The 24505-nt window shown below is 37.1% G+C and overlaps 2 protein-coding genes across 6 annotated transcripts in view; both read left to right on the top strand.

Annotated features, from left to right (window-relative positions):
* Positions 1–24505, top strand: part of dsc2l (desmocollin 2 like) — a 1349056-nt gene that overhangs the window by 981496 nt on the left and 343055 nt on the right. The gene's annotated exons all lie outside the window — the stretch shown is intronic.
* The window catches only part of trappc8 (trafficking protein particle complex subunit 8), a 187491-nt gene that overhangs the window by 141153 nt on the left and 21833 nt on the right, over positions 1–24505 (top strand). For 4 of the 5 annotated variants that reach the window (XM_087297930.1, XM_087297929.1, XM_087297928.1 and 1 more), the window contains one exon: positions 12822–12923. In XM_087297930.1, coding sequence (XP_087154056.1) covers positions 12822–12923 — 102 coding nt within the window. Of the gene's footprint in view, positions 1–12821; positions 13063–13150; positions 14042–24505 lie in introns of those variants that run through there. The other variant, XM_087297931.1, reaches the window with a different exon arrangement.

Below are 24505 nucleotides of genomic sequence, written 5' to 3'. Positions count from 1 at the left end.
TCATTGACTTTACATTGGATCAAACTTTGTGAGCTCATAACTTTGCATCTGACTGTCCTACAGACTAATGGCTGAGCTCATTTAACTCAGTCTAGCCAGCAGCCAATCAATGATGGCCTTTTAACTTTCTAGCCACACCCTAACAACCAGATACTGCACCCTAGCAACTGTCCCATAGACTGCCATTAAAGAGGTTCAGACTGATATTGTCATGCTGCAGTGTGATAGAGACATGGGGGTTGTTTTTAACTGTTCATACTGGCAAGAAGCTTGTATACATCACCAGTCTTAGCTGTCAATCAACTCCATAGCAACAAAACAGACTAACCTAGCAACGATATGACACCAGCTATATCTCAGCATCAGAACATCGTAGAGAGGCGGGGGTTGGCTTGTTTGACTCATGCTTGCACACCATCTATCTATCTATCTATCTATCTATCTATCTATCTATCTATCTATCTATCTATCTATCTATCTATCTATCTATCTATCTATCTATCTACATCTTTCTATCTATCTATCTATCTATCTATCTATCTATATATCTATCTATCTGTCTGTCTGTCTGTCTGTCTGTCTGTCTGTCTGTCTGTCTGTCTGTCTGTCTCTATCTATCTATCTATCTATCTATCTATCTATCTATCTATCTATCTATCTATCTATCTATCTATCTATCTATCTATCTATCCATCCATCATGCTAACAATACGCTAATTCAAACTAGAAACATGCTAGTTACATGCTAATTCATGCTAGAATCATGCTAGTCACATGCTAATTCATGCTAGAATCATGCTAGTCACATGCTAATTTATACTAGAATCATGCTAACAACATGCTAATTCATGCTAAAATCATGCTATTCACATGCTAATTCATGCTAGAATCATGCTAGTAACATGCTAATTGATGTTAGAATCATGCTAACAACATGCTAATTCATGCTAGTAACATGCTAATTCATGTTAGAATCATGCTAACAACATGCTATTTCATGTTAGAATCATGCTAGTAACATGCTAATTCATGCTAGAATCATGCTAGTAACATGCTAATTTATGCTAGAATCATGCTAGTAGCATGCTAATTCATGCTAGAATCATGCTAACAACATGCTAATTTATGCTAGAATCATGCTAGTAACATGCTAATTCATGCTAAAATCATGCTAGTAACATGCTAATTCATGCTAGAATCATGCTAACAACATGCTAATTCATGCTAGAATCATGCTAGTAACATGCTAATTCATGCTAGAATCGTGCTAACAACATGCTAATTCATGCTAGAATCGTGCTAACAACATGCTAATTCATGCTAGAGTCGTGCTAGTCACATGCTAATTCATGCTAGAATCATGCTAACAACATGCTAATTCATGCTAGAATCATGCTAGTAACATGCTATTTCATGCTAGAATCATGCTAACAACATGCTAATTCATGCTAGAATCATGCTAGTAACATGCTAATTCATGCTAGAAGCATGCTAACAACATGCTAATTCATGCTAGAATCATGCTAGTAACATGCTAATTCATGCTAGAATCATGGTAGTAACATGCTAATTCATGCTAAAATCATGCTAGTAACATGCAAATTTACGCTAAAATCATGCTAGTAACATGCTAATTCATGCTAGAATCATGTTAAAAACATGCTAATTCGTGCTAGAATCATGCTAATAACATGCTAATCTATCTATCTATCTATCTATCTATCTATCTATCTATCTATCTATCTTTTCATACTTTTTAAAACTGTTTAAACTAAATAAACTATTACCGTCAGGCTTTCACAAGCCAGCCTCAAAGTTTGTTCTCAAACTTTAAGAATCTAGTTATATTTATTATTCTTCTTCTGAGACTAAAAATTAAACTCTATCTCGTCCTAGGCCTTTCAAGCTATGACCATCAAACTCGGGTCAGACCTCCGAACTATTCTGACTCGAGTTGCTATATCCTTTCCAACTGATCCGACTTTCGGTTTCCCGAAAAACGTCCCGGGACCGTCGGAAAAATCCCATAGACGTAACATTGGATCAAACTTTGTGACCTCATAACTCCGCATCAGAATGTCACACAGACTTCTAACTGGGCTCATTTAACTCAGACTGTCAAACTGCCAATGACTGATCACCTTTAAACTTTCTGGCCACGCCCTAGCAACCACTTTTGGACCCTAGAAACCGTCCCATAGACTTCCATTGCAAAAGACTCTCATTGACTTTACATGGGATCAAACTTTGTGAGCTCATAACTCTGCATCAGACTGTCCTACAGACTAATGATTGAGCTCATTTAACTCAGTCTAGCCAGCAGCCAATCATTGATGGCCTTTTAACCTTCCAGCCACACCCTAACAACCAGATACTGCACCCTAGCAACTGTCCCATAGACTGCCATTAAAGAGGTTCAGACTGATATTGTCATGCTGCAGTGTGATAGAGACATGGGGGTTGTTTTTAACTGTTCATACTGGCAAGAAGCTTTGATACATCATCAGTCTAAGCTGTCAATCAACTCCATAGCAACAAAACAGACTAACCTAGCAACGATATAACAGCAGCTATATCTCAGCATCAGAACATCGTAGAGAGGCGGGGGTTGGCTTGTTTGACTCATGCTCTTACACCATCTATCTATCTATCTACCTCTACCTATCTATCTATCTATCTATCTATCTATCTATCTATCTATCTATCTATCTATCTATCTATCTATCTACCTCTACCTATCTATCTATCTATCTATCTATCTACCTCTACCTATCTATCTATCTATCTATCTATCTATCTATCTATCTATCTATCTATCTATCTATCCATCATGCTAACAACATGCTAATTCATGCTAGAATCATGCTAGTTACATGCTAATTCATGCTAGAATCATGCTAGTCACATGCTAATTCATGCTAGAATCATGCTAGTCACATGCTAATTCATGCTAGATTCATGCTAACAACATGCTAATTCATGCTAGAATCATGCTAATTTATGCTAAAATCATGCTAGTAACATGCTAATCCATGCTAGAATCATGCTAACAACATGCTAATTCATGCTAGATTCATGCTAGTAACATGCTAATTTATGTTAGAATCATGCTAACAACATGCTAATTCATGCTAGAATCATGCTAATTTATGCTAAAATCATGCTAGTAACATGCTAATCCATGCTAGAATCATGCTAACAACATGCTAATTCATGCTAGATTCATGCTAGTAACATGCTAATTCATGCTAGAATCATGCTAGTATCATGCTAATTCATGCTAGCGTCGTGCTAACAACATGCTAATTCATGCTAGAATCATGCTAGTAACATGCTAATTCATGCTAGAATCAAGCTAACAACATGCTAATTCATGCTAGAATCATGCTAGTAACATGCTAATTCATGCTAGAATCATACTAACAACATGCTAATTCATGCTAGAATCATGCTAGTAACATGCTAATTCATGCTAGAATCATGCTAACAACATGCTAATTCATGCTAGAATCATGCTAGTGAAATGCTAATTCATGCTAGAATCATGCTAACAACATGCTAATTCATGCTAGAATCATGCTAGTAACATGCTAATTCATGTTAGAATCATGCTAACAACATGCTAATTCATGCTAGAATCATGCTAGTCACATGCTAATTCATGCTAGAAGCATGCTAAAAACATGCTAATTTATGCTAGAATCATGCTAACAACATGCTAATTCATGCTAAAATCATGCTAGTAACATGCTAATTCATGCTAGAATCATGCTAACAACATGCTAATTTATGCTAGAATCGTGCTAATTCATGCTAAAATCATGCTAGTAACATGCTAATTCATGTTAAAATCATGCTAGGTACATGCTAATTCATTCTAGAATCATGCTAGTAACATGCTAATTCATGCTAGAATCATGCTAGTAACATGCTAATTCATACTAGAATCATGCTAGTAACATGCTAATTCATGCTAGAATTGTTAACAACATGCTAATTCATGCTAGAATCATGCTAGTAACATGCTAATTCATGCTAGAATCATGCTAACAACATGCTAAATCATGCAAGAATCATGCTAATAACATGCTAAATCATGCTAGAATCATGCTAACAACATGCTAATTCATGCTAGAATCATGCTAACAACATGCTAATTCATGCTAGAATCATGCTAACATTATGCTAATTCATGCTAGAATCATGCTAACAACATCTATCTATCTATCTATCTATCTATCTATCTATCTATCTATCTATCTATCTATCTATCTATCTATCTATCTATCTATCTATCTATCATCTATCTATCTTTTCATACTTTTTAAAACTTTAAATAAACTATTACCGTCAGGCTTTCACAAGCCAGCCTCAAAGTTTGTTCTCAAACTTTAAGAATCTAGTTTTTATTGCAATAACAACAGGCCATTACAACAAATAGAAATACAAAACCAATAGAAGTTTACTACAAGTAGAGCTGCACGATTCTGGCTAAAATGAGAATCGCTATTTTTAATTTATTTTTTTGCCTAAAATAAAGATCACGATTTTCTCACGATTCTGTAGATGTAAAATAAAGGTTAATATGAGTGGGCTATTATTAGGCTGGCTTGTGAAGCAAGCCAGACTATTGTTATCCTATTTTTCTTCTGAGACTAAAAATTAAACTCTATCTCCTCCTAGAGCTTTCAAGCTATGACCACCAAACTCACACCAGACCTCCAAACTGGTCTGACTCGGGTTGCTATATCTTTTTGGTCTGATCCGACTTTCGTTTTTCTGAAAAACGTCCCGGGACCCTCTGAAAAATCCCATTGACTTAACATTGCACCAAACTTTGTGACCTCATAACTCTGCATCAGACTGTCCTACAGACTTCTAGCTGGGCTCATTTAACTCAGACCACCTAACTGCCAATAACTGATGAGCTTTTAACTTTCTGGCCACACCCTAGCAACCACTTTTGGGACCCTAGAAACTGTCCCATAGACTTCCACTGCAAAAGACTCTCATTGACTTTAAATTGGGTCAAACTTTGTGAGCTCATATCTATCTATCTATCTATCTATCTATCTATCTATCTATCTATCTATCTATCTATCTATCTATCTATCTATCTATCTATCTATCTATCTATCTATCTATCAATCAATCAATCATCAGGCTTTCACAAGCCAGCCTCAAAGTTTGTTCTCAAACTTTAAGAATCTAGTTATTGTTATTTTCAAACATGTGGTAAAAGAGCGATAGGCTTTGTGTAGGTCCACTGTTGGTTTTAAATGCTCAATTTTGTATAGACTTGGAATGGCGGACTTGAACAGACTTTAGATTTGTCTTGGTCATTAATGCTGATGATAATTCAGATAATTCTAATTCTGATGGGGGGGGGGGGGTATTTTTGCATTTCAGCAGCTTTTGGATACTTTTTGTGCTGGAATCAGTCAGCTACATCTGGCAACAATGTGTGCGCTTTCGGTTTCATTTTCACCGCTAAAAGCAGTTCACTTTCCGCGCGGCTCCCAAAAAATAAAAAATAAAAAACGAAAAAATGAGGGCATGTGACAGAAATAAAACAATTAATGCAGAATATTAAATAAAGCGCATTTTATAAGTTTTAATTGCTTTATTGCTGTGAGAGTCTGTGAAGGTTTTAAATACAGTTCCAATACTCATAGTTTGTTTTGATAACATTCAATTTCAGGATTGTGGATTTAAATGGAGCACTTAAAGGAGTACAAACTGGCATATTAACATGTAACTAGATATTAAAGTTTGAGGACAAACTTTATGGTGGCTTGAAAAGCCGAATCTGAAAGTTTGAAGTGGTTTTAAAGTGTAAATAGCATGTTAGTATGATTTTAGCTTGAATTAACATATTACTAGCATGAATTAGCATGTTAGTAGCTTGATTTTTACATGAATTAGCATGTTGTTAGCATGATTCTAGCATGAATTAGCATGTTACTAGCATGATTCTAGCATGAATTAGCATGTTGTTAGCGTGATTCTAGCATGAATTAGCATGTTACTAACATGATTCTAGCATGAATTAGCATGCTACTAGGATAATTCTAGCATGAATTAGCATGTTACTAGCATGATTCTAGCATGAATTAGCATGTTGTTAGCATAATTCTAGCATAAATTAGCATGTTACTAGCATGATTCTAGCATGAATTAGCATGTTGTTAGCATGATTCTAGCATGAATTAGCATTTTACTAGGCGGTTGCTAGGGTGTTTTAAGTGGTTGCTAGGTGGTTGCTAAGGTGGTGCAAGGCAGTTGCTAAGGTGGTCTGACTAGTTGCTAGGTGGTTGCTAAGGTGTTGCTAGACGGTTGCTAGGGTGTTTTGAATGGTTGCAAGGTGGTTGCTAAGGTGGTGCTAGGCAGTTGCTAAGGTGTTCTGACTAGTTGCTAAGTGGTTACTAAGGTGTTGCAAGGTGGTCGCTAGGGTATTCTGAGTGGTTGCTAGGTGGTTGCTAAGGTGTTGCTAGGCGGTTGCTATGGTGTTCTGAGTGGTTGCTAAGGTGTTGCTAGGTGGTTGCTAAGGTGTCCTAAGTGGTTGCTAGGTGGTTGCTAGGGTATTCTGAGTGGTTGCTAAGGCGTTGCTAGGTGGTTGCTAGGGTGTCCTGAGTGGTTGCTAGGTGGTTGCTAAGGTGTTGCTAGGTGGTTGCTAGGGTGTCCTGAGTGGTTGCTAGGTGGTTGCTAAGGTGTTGCTAGGCGGTTGCTAGGGTGTTCTGAGTGGTTGCTAGGTGGTTGCTAGGTGGTTGCTAAGGTGTCCTAAGTGGTTGCTAAGGTGTTGCTAGGCGGTTGCTAGGGTGTAGTAAGTAGTTGCTAGGTGGTTGCTAAGGTGTTGCTAGGTGGTTGCTAGGGTGTTCTGAGTGGTTGCTAGGTGGTTGCTAAGGTGTTGCTAGGTGGTTGCTAAGGTGTCCTAAGTGGTTGCTAGATGGTTGCTAGGGTATTCTGAGTGGTTGCTAAGGTGTTGCTAGGTGGTTGCTAGGGTGTCCTGAGTGGTTGCTAGGTGGTTGCTAAGGTTTTGCTAGGCGGTTGCTAGGGTGTCCTGAGTGGTTGCTAGGTAGTTGCTAAGGCGTTACTAGGCAGTTGCTAGAGTGTTCTGAGTGGTTGCTAGGTGGTTGCTAAGGTGTTGCTAGGTGGTTGCTAAGGTATTCTGAGTGGTTGCTAAGGCGTTGCTAGGCGGTTGCTAGGGTGTCCTGAGTGGTCGCTAGGCCCTTACTAAGGCATTACTAGGCCGTTGCTAGGTGGTTGCTAGGCGGTTGCTAGGGTAATTTGGGTGGTTGCTAGGCAGTTGCTAGGGTACCCTGGTTGGTTACTAGGCAAGCCTCACATACATGCTTGATAAAACATTTATACTTAGTAAGCATTTCTAGCAAGTTACAGTACTTGGCTAGTCAATATTAGCATGTAGCTAGTCATTGCTAGCATGTGTAGCATATAGGAAGTTCCGTTTGCTAGCATGAGTCAAACGAGCCAATCTCCAAGTCTCTACGATGTTCTGATGCTGAGATATAGCTGTTGATGAATGGTTGCTAGGGTATTCTGTTTTGTTGCTATGGGCGAGGTTACAGAGTGAACTTGAATGTGGTTGGTTGTCTTAGTCAAAGAACCAACCCCCATGTCTCTATAACACTGCTTTGCAAAGATATGCATCTTGGCCTATTTTAATGGAAGTCTACGGGACAGTTGCTAGGGTGCAGTATGTGGTAGTTAGGGGTGTGGCTAGAAAGTTAAAAGCTAATCAGTTATTGGCAGTTTGGTAGTCTGAGTTAAATGAGCTCAGCCATTAGTCTGTATGACAGTCTGATGCAGAGTTATGAGCTCACAAAGTTTGATCCCATGTTAAGTCAATGAGAGTCTTTTACAATGGAAGTCTACGGGACAGTTGCTAGGGTGCCATAAGTGGTTGCTAGGGAGTGGCTAGTAAGTCTAAAGGTCATCAGTGATTGGCTACTGAGTTGAATGAGGCCTGACTCTAGTCTGTAGGACAGACTGATGCAGAGTTATGAGCTCACAAAGGTTGACTCAATGTTAAGTCAATGGCAGTCTTTTACAATGGACGTCTATGGGACAGTTGCTAGGGTGCCAAAAGTGGTTGCTAGGGAGTGGCTAGTAAGTTAAAAGGTCATCAGTTATTGGCTGCTGGCTAGACTGAGTTAAATGAGCCCAGTTAGAAGTCTGTAGGACAGTCTGATGCAGAGTTATGAGGTCACAAAGTTTGACCCAATGTTAAGTCAATGGGAATTTTGGGAATTTTCCGGGTCGTTTTTCGGAAAACCGAAAGTCGGATCAGTCGGAAAGGATATAGCAACCCGAGTCAGACCAGTTTGAAGGTTTGACGAAAGTTTGAAGTATGAAGCTTGAAAAGTTTAGGAGGAGATACACTTAGAAATTAGTCTCAGAAGAATAAGAAGAAGAAGAATAACTAGATTATTAAAGTTCGTCGAGACAAACTTTAGGCTGGCTTGAGAAAGTCTGTTAGAAATAGTTTGTTTAATTTAAACAGTTTTAAAAAGTATGAAACAATGATAGATAGATAGATAGATAGATAGATAGATAGATAGATAGATAGATAGATAGATAGATAGATAGATAGATAGATAGATAGATAGATAGATAGATAAAAACAGTTTATAGATAGATAGATAGATAGATAGATAGATAGATAGATAGATAGATAGATAGATAGATAGATAGATAGATAGATAGATAGATAGATAGATAAAAACAGTTTATAGATAGATAGATAGATAGATAGATAGATAGATAGATAGATAGATAGATAGATAGATAGATAGATAGATAGACAGCTAGATAGATAGATAGATAGATAGATAGATAGATAGATAGATAGATAGATAGATAGATAGATAGATAGATAGATAGATAGATAGATAGATTAAAGCAGTTTATAGATAGATAGATAGATAGATAGATAGATAGATAGATAGATAGATAGATAGATAGATAGATAGATAGATAGATAGATAGATAGATAGATAGATAGATAGATAGATAAAGATAGATAAAGGATAGATAGTTTTGAGGTCACAAAGTTAGATCTATTGTTAAGTCAATGACAGACTTTTGCAATAAAAGTCTATGGGGCAGTTGTTGCTAGGGTGCAGTATCTGGTAGTTAGGGTGTGGCTAGAAAGTTTAAAGCTCATCAGTTATTGGCAGTTTGGTAGTCTGAGTTAAATGAGCTTAGCTATTAGTCTGTAAGACAGTCTAATGCAGAGTTATGAGCTCACAAAGTTTGATCCCATGTTAAGTCAATGAGAGTCTTTTGAATGGAAGTCTATGGGACAGTTTCTAGGGTCCAAAAGTGGTTGCTAGGGCGTGGCCAGAAAGTTAAAACCTCATCAGTTATTGGCAGTTAGGTAGTCTGAGTTAAATGAGCCCAGTTAGAAGTCTGTATGACAGTCTGATGCAGAGTTATGAGGTCACAAAGTCTGGTCCAATGTTAAGTCTATGGGATTTTTCCGACGGTCCCGGGACGTTTTTCGGAAAATCGAAAGTCGGATCAGTCGGAAAAGATATGGCATACCGAGTCAGAATAGTTTGGAGGTCTGATGTGAGTTTGGTGGTCATAGCTCGAAAGCTCTAGGAGGAGATAGATTTTGAATTTTAGTCTCAGAAGAAGAAGAAGAATAATATATAAAAAAAATAATAAGTTTAAATAGGATTTCAGTAGTCTGGCTTGTTTCTCAAGCCAGCCTAATAATAAGTTTACGTGAGATAACAGTATGTTGGCTTTTCAAGCCACCATAATTAAATGTATTTTTAGAACTGTCGAAGTTTCTTTAGTAAACAAGTTATTTTTAAAGAAAATTAAATTGAGATGTTTACACTACCTGACAAAAGTCTTGTCACAAATCCAAGTTTATGGAACTACATATAATAAATTAACTTCTAGTTGATCATTTGGTATCAGAAGTGGCTAATATGAAAGGCAAATGCCTCTAGATTATGCTTATTTTGCCAAAATAAAATATGATCATGAATTGATTTTTAATTATTTAATTAGGACAGTAAGGTTTGACTTTGCTTAAACAAAAGTCTTGTCACCTAAGAGAAATAATGTGCAGTGGAAAAAAGTATTAATATTGTGTATGACTCCCATAAGCTTGGAGGACTGCATCCATACATCTCAGCAATGACTCATATAACTCATTAATAAAGTCATCTGGAATGGCAAAGAAAGCGTTCTTGCAGGACTCTGTTCATTAAGATTCTTTGGATTCATCTTCAATGCCTCCTTCTTCATCTTACCCTGGACATACTCAGTAATGTTCATGTCTGGTGACTGGGCTGGCCAGTCCTGGAGCCCCTTGACCTTCTTTACTTTCAGGAACTTTGATATGGAGGCTGAAGTATGAGAAGGAGCGCTATCCTGCTGAAGAATTTGCTCTCTCCTTTGGTTTGTAATGTAATGGGCAGCACAAATGTCTTGATACCTCAGGCTGTTGATGTTGCCATCCACTCTGCAGATCTCTCACATGCCCCCATACTGAGTGTAACCCCAAACCATGGTTTTTCATTTACCAAACTTGACTAATTTCTGTAAGAATATTGGGTCTATGCGTAATCCAATAGGTCTTCTCTAGTATTTATGATGATTGGGATGCAGTTCAACAGAGGATTCATCGAAAAAAAAAAAATCAACCTTTTGCCACATCATCGAATGATCAACTAGAAGTCAATAAATTATTTGTCACTCTTACAACTGGGATCGATGACAAGACTTTTGTCAGGTAGTATAGTTTTATCTCTTTACAGGAATGGAGTGATAGCATTTTTTATGGGAAAGGACATGCAACAGATAAAAAAATAAAACAACTGTTTTGCCTGTTAATGCTAATTTAGTAAGCTATTATTTTTGAGAACGATGACATTAAAATTAAATAATTAACTAATGAAATCATTTAAGTTAATGTTAATTTATGATAATAATTAAATATCTGAGGCAATAATGCTCCATTTACCAGACAGCACAGTAACACTTTTACCAAAGTTTAAATGATTTATTCACTTCCTTTTGGTTTTCTAAATACTCCTCATAAATTATGTGATGACTCATTCTTTTTTCCAGTTGTTGCACTAATTGTTTAAAGCAAGAATTACAAACAAAATCGGCATGTAGTTTTAGTTCCTCTAGTACCGAGATGCCCAACATAGGCCTCAAAATGAGAAGAGAATGTGAATGATGGGGAAGGTGGGGCAAATGTCTTAATAGAGGTCGTCATTTGTAATTTAATGTAACATTTTTTTAAGTTAACTGAAATTAAATATTTTAATTAAATGTTGTAAATTAATCAGAATTATTAAAATATATAAATGCTGTCACTCAACGCATAGAGAACAACGCAGAAGACATCAGTGAACAAATGAGAGCAAAAACAGGGGCAGCTCAACTAGTGTAAATCCATTCTCTTATAAATGGGAGTGTTTTTAACTGTATAAAGTTCTTTATAAAATAATTTTTTATTATATTTAAATTATATACATTTATTATATATATATATATATATATATATATATATATATATATATATATATATATATATATATATAACCACCAGTGCCGATATACAGCCATATCGCACTGCTACGAGTGAGATCTTGCGTTTTTACAACAGTTTGACGGCATAATTGTGTATATAAAAACAAAATCAAACATGGAGTCTCAAAAAACCTTTTGTATGAGGAACTACTTTCTTCCTCGTTGGATTCAAATCATAAGCTGACAGTTAAACAGCTGAGCCTGCATCTTTATTTGGGCGGAGTAATACACAAAGGGTAAAGAGGCTGTACAGGTGCTGATATTCCTTAAATATATCACGGCTATCAGCCAATCAGATTCGACAACCAGACAGAACTGTTGTATAACAGATATATATATATATATATATATATATATATATATATATATATATATATATATATATATATATATATATATATATATATATATACTGCATTAGTTACTTTAAAGCAAGTTACTAAGTTTATTACTAAGTATTAATAAATTACCTATATGGCAACCTTAGTGTAATAGAGTTTGGTAATTCGGCTCCCCGCACTCAAAAGACCCTTTTCACATTTCCAGGTTTCTCAGTAGCAGAAGATGCCATAGCTGGCTAAACTTAGAGCGCAGTGAATGGGAGAGTGCAACAAGTAATTTTTTACAATCCTATTTGCTGAAATATTAAAAGAAAAACTCATGGATTGAGTTATCGAGACTTTCAGAAAAAAAAATGTGTGAGACTGATAATGGAGACTAACTTCAAATTTACCCTCAGCCACATAAACGCTGCATTAAAAACACCTCGCATGATCAGTAATTATTATTATTTATATAATACATACTTAAACCCATATACATTTTTATACGTTTTTAAAAACTTTCAGGGATTATGATTAAAGATTATGATGACCGTTAAACAGCATTGTAAAAAGGGTCCATCAAGATTGGTTTTTGGCCCTTCAAAAGAAAATGTTCAGGCACTCCTGCATGAGTAGTTAGTAGAATACAATCGTCAACTTCCTTACTTGCACACGATTTCTATGATTTATCTTTGACACCCCTGTTTTGAACGTCATATTAGATAGTGATTTCTAAAACCTGTCAACTTGCAACTCATATTCACTTGCCAAATTGCAAAACAGGCTTGAGCATTTGGCGTTCACTGTGTGTTGACTTTGGGGTTAGTGCGACAACAAATCTTCACCTTCATCTCATAGAACATGTGACTTACAATACAAGGTACATTACTGTATTAACCATATGTTTTGTTATTCCAGGCATATGTTGTAGAGGACAACAAACAGCTCATTTTAGAGGGACAGCTTCACGTTGCACTGCAAACCATTGGAAAAGAAGCCTGCTCGCTGTCGCAGAAAGAGGTACTACACATAAGATCTCATAATGACTCTTTTTTTTTTTTGCTGTTCACCTCTGTGATCGTTCAGAAATCCAGCCACTCTAGAGTAGAGCAGTAGATCAATGTCCTTTTGATCAGGCTCGTTGAGATGAATAATCAGAGTTAAGCATGTACATGAGTCTGTTTTGAAGTGTCCTCCTTGACAATCCAAAATGCCCTCGGTACTCTTAGAAATGACATTCAAGATAGCCTTTTTTTCTTATCACAACGCTTGCCTGTGTATAGATGTGCTTTAGAGATTCGTTCTACATAGAAGAGTTAACCTTGCAAGGCAAATGTGGGTCAAAAATGACCTTGCGGTTTAATTTTTTTAGTCTTTAATTGTAATGTATGCCATTTGACACTGCAGAACATCTGTCTTACTGAACTCGCAGACGTCCTGCTCACTCTTCTGTCTATCTCTCTTATAATGTAGTGTTGGAAATTAATTTTACTGAATTGATTCATCACTGACTGGCTCTGGCAGAATTCAATTAATTCAAGCATTGATAACACACTTGAGTACTGAACTAAAGCACTGAAGTGCCTGCTTAAGGCAAGCTTTTCAAGCTTGTCTTTCTGATTAAGTCTGTCAGTGATCACATTGTCACATCATAAAGAGGCCAGAGAGCTTTTAATTCAGGGCTGCCTTCATCTGTTGGTATGGCTGAAGCGTTGGACTCTCGATGGGGCATTTGTTGACACTCTTGTGTTTAGGTGATGGGGTTTGTCAGGGCCTTGATGCTTTTGTACAAGCATGGATGGTTTAAAGGCACTTTGAAGAATGTAAGAAAAAAAATAAATCATTTCGCTCTCCTGACCTTGTTGTGCGGGGAAAATGCACAAAGTTTTTTTTTTTAATCATCAGGAAAGGAAAAAGGTGGAAGGTTTCTTTGGTGGATGGATAAAATACAGGTGACAGACCTTGAAGCTCATCATTGTGCGTTTGTGATTTTGTTGGAGGCCTGCATAGCTGTTGTAAAGGCCAAAAAGTAAAGGAGTTGTTTGTTTTCTATTGATCTACCCAAGCATAAAAAGACTTTTTGTGTAGGTTTTCTTCCAATTCTGGACAAATAAATTAAAAAAAAACTGTTGTCGCCACTGGCTTGCTTGGTTTGGGACTTGTGGAGCTGTGCATTGATGGATTTTCTCTTCAGTGTTTGGACACCCAGTAGTGAAATTTAAACACTAAACTGAACTTCAGCTCTAAAAACTGCTCTGACACAGTTTCAATTTACTAAAACGACTATGTTTAAGGGGTGGTCCAGTGCGATATCATATTTTAAACTTTAGTTGATGTGTAATGTAGCTGTGTGAACATAAACAGCATCTCTGAATGTAAAATGCTCAAAGTTCAATGCAGAGGGAGACCTTGGCTGCGTCCGAAACCGCCTACTACTCAATAGGTACTGCATTTGAATTTAAACGTACTACTCGGCCGTTAAAAAAGTACGCTCTATACAGTATGAATGTGAAAGGTATGAATGGAATACGGACGTACTACATCCGCCATTTTGTCATGGTCACATGACCTACCTACGTCAGTTGCGTTGCCTCACTTCCATTCATGAATTCTCTCACGGGGCATTATCGGATAGCACAGCGTGCATGGGATGCGCACTTCAGAATCTCGCCGGAAGTCATCCGAGGGCTTCTCGCCTACTGATTTTCAACTTCTATGAATTCGGACATACTACTCGGCTCGCATACTGATTTTAGCGTACTATATAGTATGGGTGTATGCGGTTTCGGATGCAGCCTTTGGTTTTTACAGAGTTAGCTGAGCAAAGCCTTCAATGAACGAATTTTGGGGACTACAAAAAATACTTCCGCCCCCTGTGAGATCACGTTTACCGCGCACACACACTGGGCAGCTAAAGGCTGTGGCCAGAGGCGATGTAACGTTATAGCAGAGAGAGTAATGCCATCCTGCTATTTCCACTGAGCTTCTCTGTTTCTGTATTTGGGCTTCCAAATGACACGACCCAAACACTGAAGTGCTTGCAGTTCAATATTAATTATGTTTCAGAGAAATATAAAATACATAGCAAGCATGATTAGACAAAGCGCAGCTTCCAGAATCTCTCCCAGTTCAGTGCTGGATTTGGCTAAAATCTCCCCAAAGATGGAGCAACTACAAGGAGACGCTGTGAACTCTGAGCCACGACCTGTAAGTGTTTTTATTTGTTAAAATTGATCATGATATGTACAATGCCTAGCCTTAATGGTATGTTGTAACAAAGATGTAAACAAAGGGAAATAATGTTCGTCACCGCTAACGATTTAGCTACAAATCCATGTTTATCAGTCAAACTGCTATAAACACACACACACAAACACACACACACACACAAACACATGTTTGTTTTTGTGAAAAGTGGGGACATTACATAGGCTTCCATTTATTTTATACTGTCTAAACCATATATTGTATTGCCCTCACCCCACCCCTAAACCCAACCATCACAGGAGACTGTGTGCAGCTTTACTCTGTGATTAAACTCATTCTGTAGGATTTATAAGCATTTTGAGAAATGAGGACGTCACCAATGTCCTCATATTTCACCTCTTTTTTGTAATACCTGTGTCATACCTATATCATTATACAGATTTGGGTCCTGATATGTCTCAAAAACATGTACACACACACACACACACACACATACACGCACTCTTGACCAGCACGTGCGTCTCTCTGTGTGCGACGGCAGTGTTTCTCTATACAGGCAGCTTTTTCCATGCGTTTTACATCTCAGACAATGAAGTCGCAAAAGATATGTGAACGATTCATGTTACTTGCACAGGCATATTCCAGATATGTATGAAAGACGTCGTGTAACGCATTGATTTAAAAAAAAAAAATACAGCAGTTCTTTCCTAACTGGAGTGTAACAGCAAAAAAAAAAAGCCCACACAGGTCTCATCCCACATCTTGTGCTTTATTCTGTCACCAGCGTAACCACAGAAAATAACTTAATCCGAGCTTGAGAGAAAAAAAAAAATTAACATCGGGTCCCACGCACATGTGCTTCTCGTGTTACAGATAGTTCTAAGTGTAAACACACACACACAATGACACACGCACACTCTCTTAAAGGAGCCACATCCAATTTTCACTCGTTACAGACACTTGTTGACTGACTGTTTACACATGACGCTCGTGCTTGTACGGGCGTGACGTGGAGCCGATCCGCGAATAGCAGCACATTATGACGATGACCAATCAGAGTCACTTAAGGGCGGGCCTTTCAGAGGAACTAGGAAAGTCGTTTTCATGTTAGCTGAGTAGCTGTATATAATCAAAGTGAGATTTATGAAAAAATAACATGATTTCCTTCAAGTGAAACATGAACACACATTGCTTTGATTCTTATAAACACACCCAAGCCTTAAAATTACATTCAGGGCCACCCCTTTAAGCTGCTTTCACGCGATCTAGATTGTAAAAGCGCTATAGAAATAAACATAAATTGAATTGAGTTTTACAAATTCCCAATATACCTAGAGAGGAACCTTATTTTTATCACACAAGATTTTGAGATGAATCCGTGGTCAATGGTGATTCGTAATAATGCAAGTCAATGGTACATTTTTCAGATGGGAAAAATATACACACATAAAGAAGTCCAAATCAATCTCTGCAACTTAAAAATACACCAAGGTCTTCTGAAGCCAAACCATTGATCAGTGCAAGAAACTGAACATATTTTACAATATTATTAGCTTTTATCCACAGCCTGGGCAAACAGCGTTGTCAGTACAAGCTTCAGTGTACACTTGAAGACGTATGAGCAAGCACACACTTACAGTACGCATGAGGCGACACATTTGGCAAAATGATTCTTACCTGTGATTGCCAAAGATGCGGAAACTAGGGGTGTCAAATTGATCAACAGTGCATTGCAATTCAACAGTGCATTGCGGTGCTGATGAGAATGATCCATTCAATCGGTTTGGAAATAGAAAATAATCGGTTTGGATGTACTGGTGGTTTTCTGACAGAATTTTTCATGGTAGCATAATATGGTGAGAGAGTTCTGATGTGTATACAAGAAGTATTCTACAGTGAGGAAGGTAAGATGCGTGCACAAGTAATCCTCTAAAAATCTTTTTAAAAGCCTTACCGTACGTTCACACCGAAAGTGGCGAGAGTGTCTAAGGTCGCTCTGGCCGCCCTGGCGACAACGCTGTCTGCCTTCAGCTCCGGCGGCGAGAGCATCAAAACTCACTACATTAATCTCGTTTTTAAAGGAGCCGTTGCTGCATATCAGTTACATTCCTGCATAAAACATGTTCCTAGCATGAAAATGTTGTGCACTTCTTATCAGATTCATATAACATTGAAAGATTAAGTTGCGTATAATGTGGCTTTGCTCTATTTACCCAATATATGTCCATATGTCTGAAATATCCTGAAGCAGCTATACTGTTTTGTTCTGTCACGTCCCGTGAGATTCCCGCTTTTTTTAAATAAATATATATAACATTAATGCACATCAGTAACTCGCCAGTAACTTCTTTAATGCATGTTCATGTAAGAAAACATTGTAAATAATTGAAAATCCGGCGACCGCAATCATCAAACCCTTGATAACAACTGTGGTCGGAACCAAAGTTCACAGGTCTGTGTTCTCTGAACTCCTATCAAGCGGTGGACGTCTTCATTCTGATTGCTTGCCGCAGAACCGCGTCATTGCTCATTACCATAAAGTTGACTTGATTTCAACTCTCCTGAAAGCAAAGATAGTCAAGGTGCTTCAGGATTGGCCAGCCCAGTCACCAAACATGAACATTTTTGAACATGTCGGGGGTAAGATAAAGGTGGAGGGATAGAAGATGAATCCAAAGAATCTTGATGAACTCTGGGAGTCCTGCAGGAACGCTTTCTTTGCCATTCCAGATAACTTTATTAATAAGTGATTCGAGTCATTGCAGAGGTGTATGGATGCAGTCCTCCAACCTCATGGGAATCATAAACAATATTAATTATTTTTCCACTGCACTTTGGCTTTATATTTTATACTGTACATTATTTCTGTTAAGTGACAGGACTTTTGTCTAAGCAAAGACAGACCTTGCTTTCATAATTAATAAAAAAAGGCATGATTATAAATTATTTTGATAAAATAAGCATAATCTAGAGGCCTTGGCCTTTCATATAAGCCACTTCTAATACCAAATAATCAACTAGAAGTCAAGTTATTATTTGCTGTTCCTAAAACTTGAGTAGGCGACAAGACTTTCATCAGGTAGTGTACATCTGGCCACATTTAGCTGCTTGTGAGTTTTTTTAAAAAGTGACACTTAAAGGACAGTAGATAGCAAGATCCTGTATCACTGAAAAAAAGCTCCAACTCTACCACTCACTAAGCAGTTGAACACAATGATGAACAAGTCAGTTATCATTTTATTAATGTTTGATACATTTAAGAAGCATGTTTCCTTTGAGCAGGAAAGCTTAAACTTTCAGTATAACTGACTGCTTGTATTTAATGCAGAAATTGCATACATATTAAGTAAAAGTGAAAATTGAGGACACAATGCAAAGTGATATCAAATTGAATCACGGATGAGATAATTGTAATCTAATCAAACAGGGAAAGAAGTATAAGTTCACACCTCTAGCAGCAACTGTTATTAATTATGTAGGCATGACTCAATTCTGATAAAAGACCTCTCACACGAGTGTCCGCTCATGCATACATCATCAAGCGACTGAAAACTTTGCACTGTTTAAGTGAAAGCTGAAAAATGAAAGCTAATAATATTGTAAATAAGTTCCTATTGACCTTAATCTTCAATACAGAATTGCGCTTGTTTTTTTGACTGTTTTAGAACTTCTGATTCAGTAGCCTAAGAGAAATGACTAGAAATAATAAACGACAGAAAAAGAAGTCAAACTACTCTCTCAACAAACAAGTCATGAATATACAGACAAAACAGAATAATATCATTTAAAAACATCAGTTCGCTGTTTTTAACATCGAAAAATGAATGGAAGTGAATGGGACCGGAAGTCTTGATACAAAATAATTATAATCATTTCTTATATTTATATAGTTCTTTTCTGGGCACTCAAAACGATTTGCACATAGGGGGAATCCCCTCATCCACCACCAGTGCACAGCATCCACCTGGATGATGCAACGGCAGCCATTTTGCGCCAGACCACACACACACACCAGCTGATCGGTGGAGAAGAGACGAATGATGAAGCCAGTTATGATATGGGGAGGGTTTGGAGGCCATGATGGACAGAGGCCAGTGGGAAGAATTGGCCAGGATGCCGAGGTTAAACCTCTACTCTTTTGGAAGGACATCCTGGGATTTTTAATGACCACAGAGAGTCGGGACCTCGGTTTAACGTCTCATACAAAAGACGGCGCTCACTGAGCAGTATAGAGTCCCCGTCACTATACTGGGGCATTAGGACCCACACAAACCGCAGGTTGGGCGCCCCCTGATGGCCTCACTAACACCACTTCCGGCAGCAACCTAGCTTTTCCAATGTGGTCTCCCATCCAGGTACTGACCGGGCACAGCCCTGCTTAGCTTCAGTGAAGATTCCCACTCGTACATGGAGAATAAGGTCAAAAGACATCGTTTCACTTTACTAGACATCAGTGTTCGCTATTGATTTGTACTTGTTTGTATGAGCATATTTTAAATTATTTTTAATAATATATATTTTTTTAAAAGCAGTAACCGTTGACTGCCATTACATGTATAACCAAGAACCACTGCTTTAAATTGTCTTTAATGTTCATTCCACCAAAACCTTAATGATAAATACATTTTCTACTGAAGGCTTTAAAGCGTATCAAATATGGTAAATGGTAGCTCAAATGTTATTTTTGTGCACCAAGCAAGTACAGTTTAGCCTCAATTTACCATATTTGATTTGCTCTATGTACATCCTCTAATCAATGTTGTATAAAATCCCGAATTAAATCTTTTCATCATATAAAAGGTGATCATGTCTCTTTAGCAGGCTTGGATTTAACCGATTCATATGGATTGCTTATTGCTCCTAATGACTGTTCTAAAGCAGTGGTTCTTTAACTTTTTTCACCAATACCACCTCAGAAGAAAAGGTCTCTCCAGGCACCAGCGTAATAACCGGTATTGAACAACAGTAGCGTAGTAGGCCTAATGAAGCAGCTACAGTTCTACACAGTTTAAAAACGTGGCAGATTAATTCTTAATATTATGAATATGTAGTTTTGTCAGCCACTTTAACCATTATAAATAGTTTGAACATTAACACTGCACTGTGCTGACAAGTAAAAAATAAATAAAACGTCGACATTTAAATTAAAATGTGCTTTTAAAAGTAATTAAACATGGCACTCTTCTTAAGAAGTAAAAAGAAAACTGCTGTATTTAAATGTAAAGTATTATCATATAGTATCATATAGTAGTTTTGATAAATTTTGAAATGTTGCATGCATAAATATGACTTATTTATGACTTTTGACTTGTATATCTTTTAAATCTAAACATTAACTTGTATCTTAAATAAATGAATTGGATTTACATATTTAAATTAGAAATAAGATCTGCTTACTGCATGTTAGAGTAGGCTTTGTGTGCCGAAAAAGCAAGTGATTTTACTATTCCTGTCAACAAGGGGATGTAAAAAAATTTAAAATGTTTAGCATATTAAAATCCATTTTGTGATCATATCGGTGTGATCATATGTGTTAAAGGGTTGAAAGTGTATTCATTTTTTACTTTAATAATTCAGCAATTCCTCCGCATACCACTTGAAGGAAGCCTAAGTACCACTTTTGAGTTTGAGTTTGAGAACCACTGATCCAAAGCATCAGTAGCTATCTTTCCATCCAAAAATGTGAATGAACTATGTGCAAAACTGGATTATCGCATAAAAGATGTGCAAATAAAGCAGCGTTTCCATCAAACGAGTCAAAGCGAACAAAATCGTCACTTCCTGATTTTCTTGCGCCAATTATTAACAGTAAAAATGGAATTTGCTCCAGTAGGAGCAGCTGCGTCAATCTTTTCTTCATCTAATAAATGATTTGCGCCTCAGAAGGCAATCCTTACACGCAGTGAACATGCGGTGGCGTTTGAAGAAGTCAGACGCGAAGCACAGACGCTCTTGATTCTGGAGGTCATTAATAATAAAATAACACTAATACTTAAACGGTAAGGCGATTTTGAATGATCAAAACAACAGTTCAGATGTTTAATAATGTGCTCAGCCTGCTGGTTTATCCATTTATACGCATTTTTTTATCATCACATGATCTTTTATAACAAAATCACATGACCTTTTTTAATGCGCATGCTGGAGTTTGTTTGGTAAAAGTGTTTCCATCGTAGTTTATGCGCATATTTTCTAATCGAATAAAAAGTTTATCCTATTCAGTTATGCGCATACATTTTTTTTATGTGTATTTTCAAAATGTATGCGCATCATGACGTTTCCTTCATCTGTTTTTTTATGGGCATGTTCAAAATGCGTATAAAAATAGGTGGATGAAAACATAACTAGTGTTCGTAGAAAGAATGTCAGGTGTATGAACGAATCCAAAAAAAAATAGCATGTTTAGTCTGAAAATGAACAGAAAGCTCAATGGTTTAGAGTGATTTGAGTGAGCCATCCATTTGACATTGAAGAAATTGAACATTTGGTGGTTTTTAACACTGTCTCAGGGGTCACTGAGCGGTTCACTAGACTGCGTCTCTAACCAAACTCAAGAGCCCATCACAACATGGACATTTTTGGCCGATGCATCATGTCTCTTTTTTTCTCAGCATTTCACACCACGAACTTTCTTTATGCTTTTCCTTTTCTGACATTAAAGATCGTCAGCTTCCTTGAGAGTTCTCTGCCCTTGATGGTTTTTATTTGGATGTGTGCACTGCACATTAAGTTTGAATGACACTTCTTAATATTTAGCATTAATGTTTTGAAACCCTACTCCATGACAAGAGAATGTCAGTGTGCAGCCCTCAAAACAAGTCCTCTGCACTGGCTCTCTCGTAATTTGACTTTCTATTTTCTCTATTTCTGAGATGGAGTGCAAGAGCAAAGTGACTTTGCAAGCTTTATAAGTGAGTCCTGCTCTTTATGAAGATGGATGCAACCTAAGGTGCTTTAAATGGTCAGAGAGGCAGACGGCACAGAGAGACGGGCTCTGACCTTCAGAGTGTGTCTTCGTTTAGATTTTCATGATGCTTTTCCAGACTAGAGATTCCTCTTTTTGAGTCTGTAGACGAATAAGCAGACTGTTAATGTGTTTACTGCAGTTTATCTTGTCTATTGTCGCAGTGTAATGGTGAAAAATAAGCTGCGGGAAAAGCAAGACTGAGTGGGTGTGTGTGTGTGTTTCACAAGGATTTAATATATAGTATAAGCAAAGTGGAGGAATCGGAGACTTCTGTGTAGGTGTTTTGTACAAAGTGACGGCTCTCAGCTGATTTGATGACTACACTTTTCAGTGTGTGTGTGTCTACACGTGAATGCAAGTGTAGTTGATGAAAACAGTAATTCATCAAGAAATTAATATTGGACTCTATTTTAATGATCTAGGCACAAAGTCTAAAGCGCATGGCGCTAAAGTATTAAGCACATTTGCTAATTTAACGACTGAAAAATATGGTTTGTGAAACAGCGCATGGTCTAACAGGGTTGTGCTTATTCTCTTAATGAGTCATGGATGTGTTTTAAGTATAACGTGCATTAAATCAATTAGAGTCTCATCTTCCATTCCCTTTAGGAGTCAGTTGTGTTGTGCCCTGGCACATTTGCTAATTACATGGCAGACTTTGTAAGTGGAAAAACTGAATGCTTCACTAGCGAGAAAAGAGTTAAACCATCTGCAGCGTGAAGATAAAGAATGAGCCTCCTCCATTCGCCCTCTTTACTTTCTCTTTACTTTTACTTTTTACTTGTTTACTTTCGTAAACAAGAAAAGGGTGTTGTACACACTCCACTGAAGACATCCATTAGCCTACATACTTAATTCCGTTTGTTAAGCACAAAGATCTGTTTTAAAACTATTTCTAAAATCAGTTCTAATTTCCAGCAAATAAATAAATGAGCAAAAATGTGGTGAAAAAAACCAAACACACGTCCTGCTCTTATGCCCCATATGGTGACGCATAAGTGTCCAAAACCCGACAGGTGGACAAATCTAAACTTTTTTTATTAAAACAAATATAAATTAGCATGTAATAAATAATACTGCTAATAATAACAACATTATACAAATTGCTAATTGTCATGAATAAACTACATTTATATTTAAGTAGAAAATAATAATTTTGGTAACTTTTTTATTATTATTATTTTATTTTTTATTTTTTTGTAAAGATATTTGTGTATTGCTCTACATCCTTTGTGTATTATGCAATGTGTACGTGTTTAAGGTGCACAACTAGCGTGATCTGTGCTGGACTTTAGACCTGCTTTCAGATGGTCAATTGAGCAGTCTATTTTAGTTCTTCGAAATAGCAATGCGCCAACAATGCGCCTTTACACAACTCCTTTATTGACCTTATTCTAAAAGTGCGCCTGTTTTCGCGATTGTTTTAGAACTTCCGATTCAGTCGCCTATGGGAGAAATGACTAGGAATAATAAATGGCAGAAAACGGTCAAACTACTTGCTCTAAAAACAAATGTTTGCATGACTATACAGACCAAGTAGAACAATATAATAAGAAAATATCAGTTTGCAACATCAAACAGCAAAAGAGCAGTTTTAATGTTTAAAAATGAATGGAAGTGAATGAGACCGGAATTCTCAAGTCAAAAAGATCTAATAAAATATCTGCGCCCGCTCGTCAGCTAAGAATCATGTGAATAGACCGGCACACCTATAAGTGGCGCAGAATGTTTTACTATTAAAACAACATGGCACAAAATGTGAAATTTAGGGTTGCGCTGGTCTGAAAATAGCAAGAAATCGCGCCAGACACTTCTTGCACCTTATTGTGCCAGGTGTCTGATAGGGCCCTTTGTCTTAATTGACTTACCTTCTTGTCATTCCAAATTTACAGTACTCTTTTAAAGTTTGTGATTGGTAAGATTTGTCTTCTAAAAAAATGTAACTTTTTTTCAGCAAAGTATACATTTTACTCATCCGAAGTGACTAAAGACATTTAAGTTTCAAAAGATTTTTGTTTTTAAATAAACTCTCCTTCAACTTTCTTCATTGCAGTTATCATTGAATTGCTTTGCAAAATGTTTGAAATGTAATTTTATTTTGCAATTGTCAAATTTACTATTTATTCCTGCATATTTAAGTTTTTATTTTTATTTTTAAATCGATCATTTCTTGAGATGCAAATCTTCATATTAAAGAGCCCATATTATACATGAAATAGGGTCATATGTTGGTTGTAAGGGTCTCCAACAACAGTCTAATATGCATGCAAGGTCAAAAAACACTTTCATGGTCTTATAATCTGCATTTATTTTTACCTAATTATCCCAGCGACTCCTGTATGAATCGTCCAGGGATTCATTTGTTCCCAAACCCCTCCTTAGCGCGAAGCTAATCTGCGCTGATTGGACTGATGACAGCCTGTTGCAA

Source organism: Danio rerio, chromosome 20 (genome assembly GCF_052040795.2).
Source record: "Danio rerio strain M-AB ecotype USA chromosome 20, GRCz13ab, whole genome shotgun sequence".
Classification (NCBI taxonomy): Eukaryota; Metazoa; Chordata; class Actinopteri; order Cypriniformes; family Danionidae; genus Danio; species Danio rerio.
Note: the sequence above shows the minus strand (reverse complement) of the source record. Positions and strands in the feature narration are given on the sequence as shown.